General features: G+C 47.3%; 1 protein-coding gene across 1 annotated transcript in view; it reads right to left on the bottom strand.

Annotated features, from left to right (window-relative positions):
- Nucleotides 1–187: 187 nt before the first annotated feature.
- The window catches only part of LOC106526043 (cGMP-dependent protein kinase 1), a gene marked incomplete at its 3' end in the record, with an annotated part of 2,935 nt that continues 2,450 nt past the window's right edge, over nt 188–672 (bottom strand). Inside the window, 3 exon segments of the mRNA XM_014020495.1 lie at nt 188–287; nt 360–426; nt 511–649. Of these exon segments, the coding sequence (XP_013875949.1) occupies nt 188–287; nt 360–426; nt 511–649 (306 nt within the window).

Genomic DNA, 672 nt, shown 5'->3' with positions numbered 1-672 from the left:
TGAGATTGAGCTGGCATTAATCTCATGAAGCAGGTTCTTACAATTTTGGTGAGATTGAGCTGGCATTAATCTCATGAGGCAGGTTCTTACAAATGCAATAATAAAAGATCAAAATTAAAATGTCACTTATGCCATTATTTGATTGGTGTAAACTTCTGGTCAAAACGTTTACCCCCGAGAGCCTTACCCTCCAGAACATAGACCGTGGAGCCCACGTCTCCCTCCTGAATCACACAGCAACCTTTGGCCACGCTGGTGGGGTACATACAGTCCACGATGGTGAGAATCTACACAGGTAAAGAGACGAATGAGCCTCGAAACCAATGTTTCATGAAGTTCGGTGCTGATGTGACAGTTACCTGCCTGTCTTCCAAATGTTTCATATAATCGTTGTTCATTAGTGCCCTTTGGATCAGCTCACATGACCTGAGTGAGCAGAAGCACAATGTTCAGTGTGTGTGGTCACGACTCGCTTCAGCTCATGTTGTGTTTTGTCATTGTCAGACTCACTCTTTGCTCTTGCAGTAGCTGGTGAGGGGGACGTCAGTGAGCTGGGAGGGGTCCAGTGCTGTGGGCTCTGCAGAGATGGCCTGTCTCTTAGTGCGCTGAGGCTCAGCGGAGGCTGCCTGAGTCTGAACCTCCGATTCACCTTAACCACAGGGAATGTTAGAT

Source organism: Austrofundulus limnaeus, unplaced genomic scaffold, assembly GCF_001266775.1.
Source record: "Austrofundulus limnaeus strain Quisiro unplaced genomic scaffold, Austrofundulus_limnaeus-1.0 Scaffold254, whole genome shotgun sequence".
NCBI lineage: Eukaryota > Metazoa > Chordata > Actinopteri > Cyprinodontiformes > Rivulidae > Austrofundulus > Austrofundulus limnaeus.
Note: the sequence above shows the minus strand (reverse complement) of the source record. Positions and strands in the feature narration are given on the sequence as shown.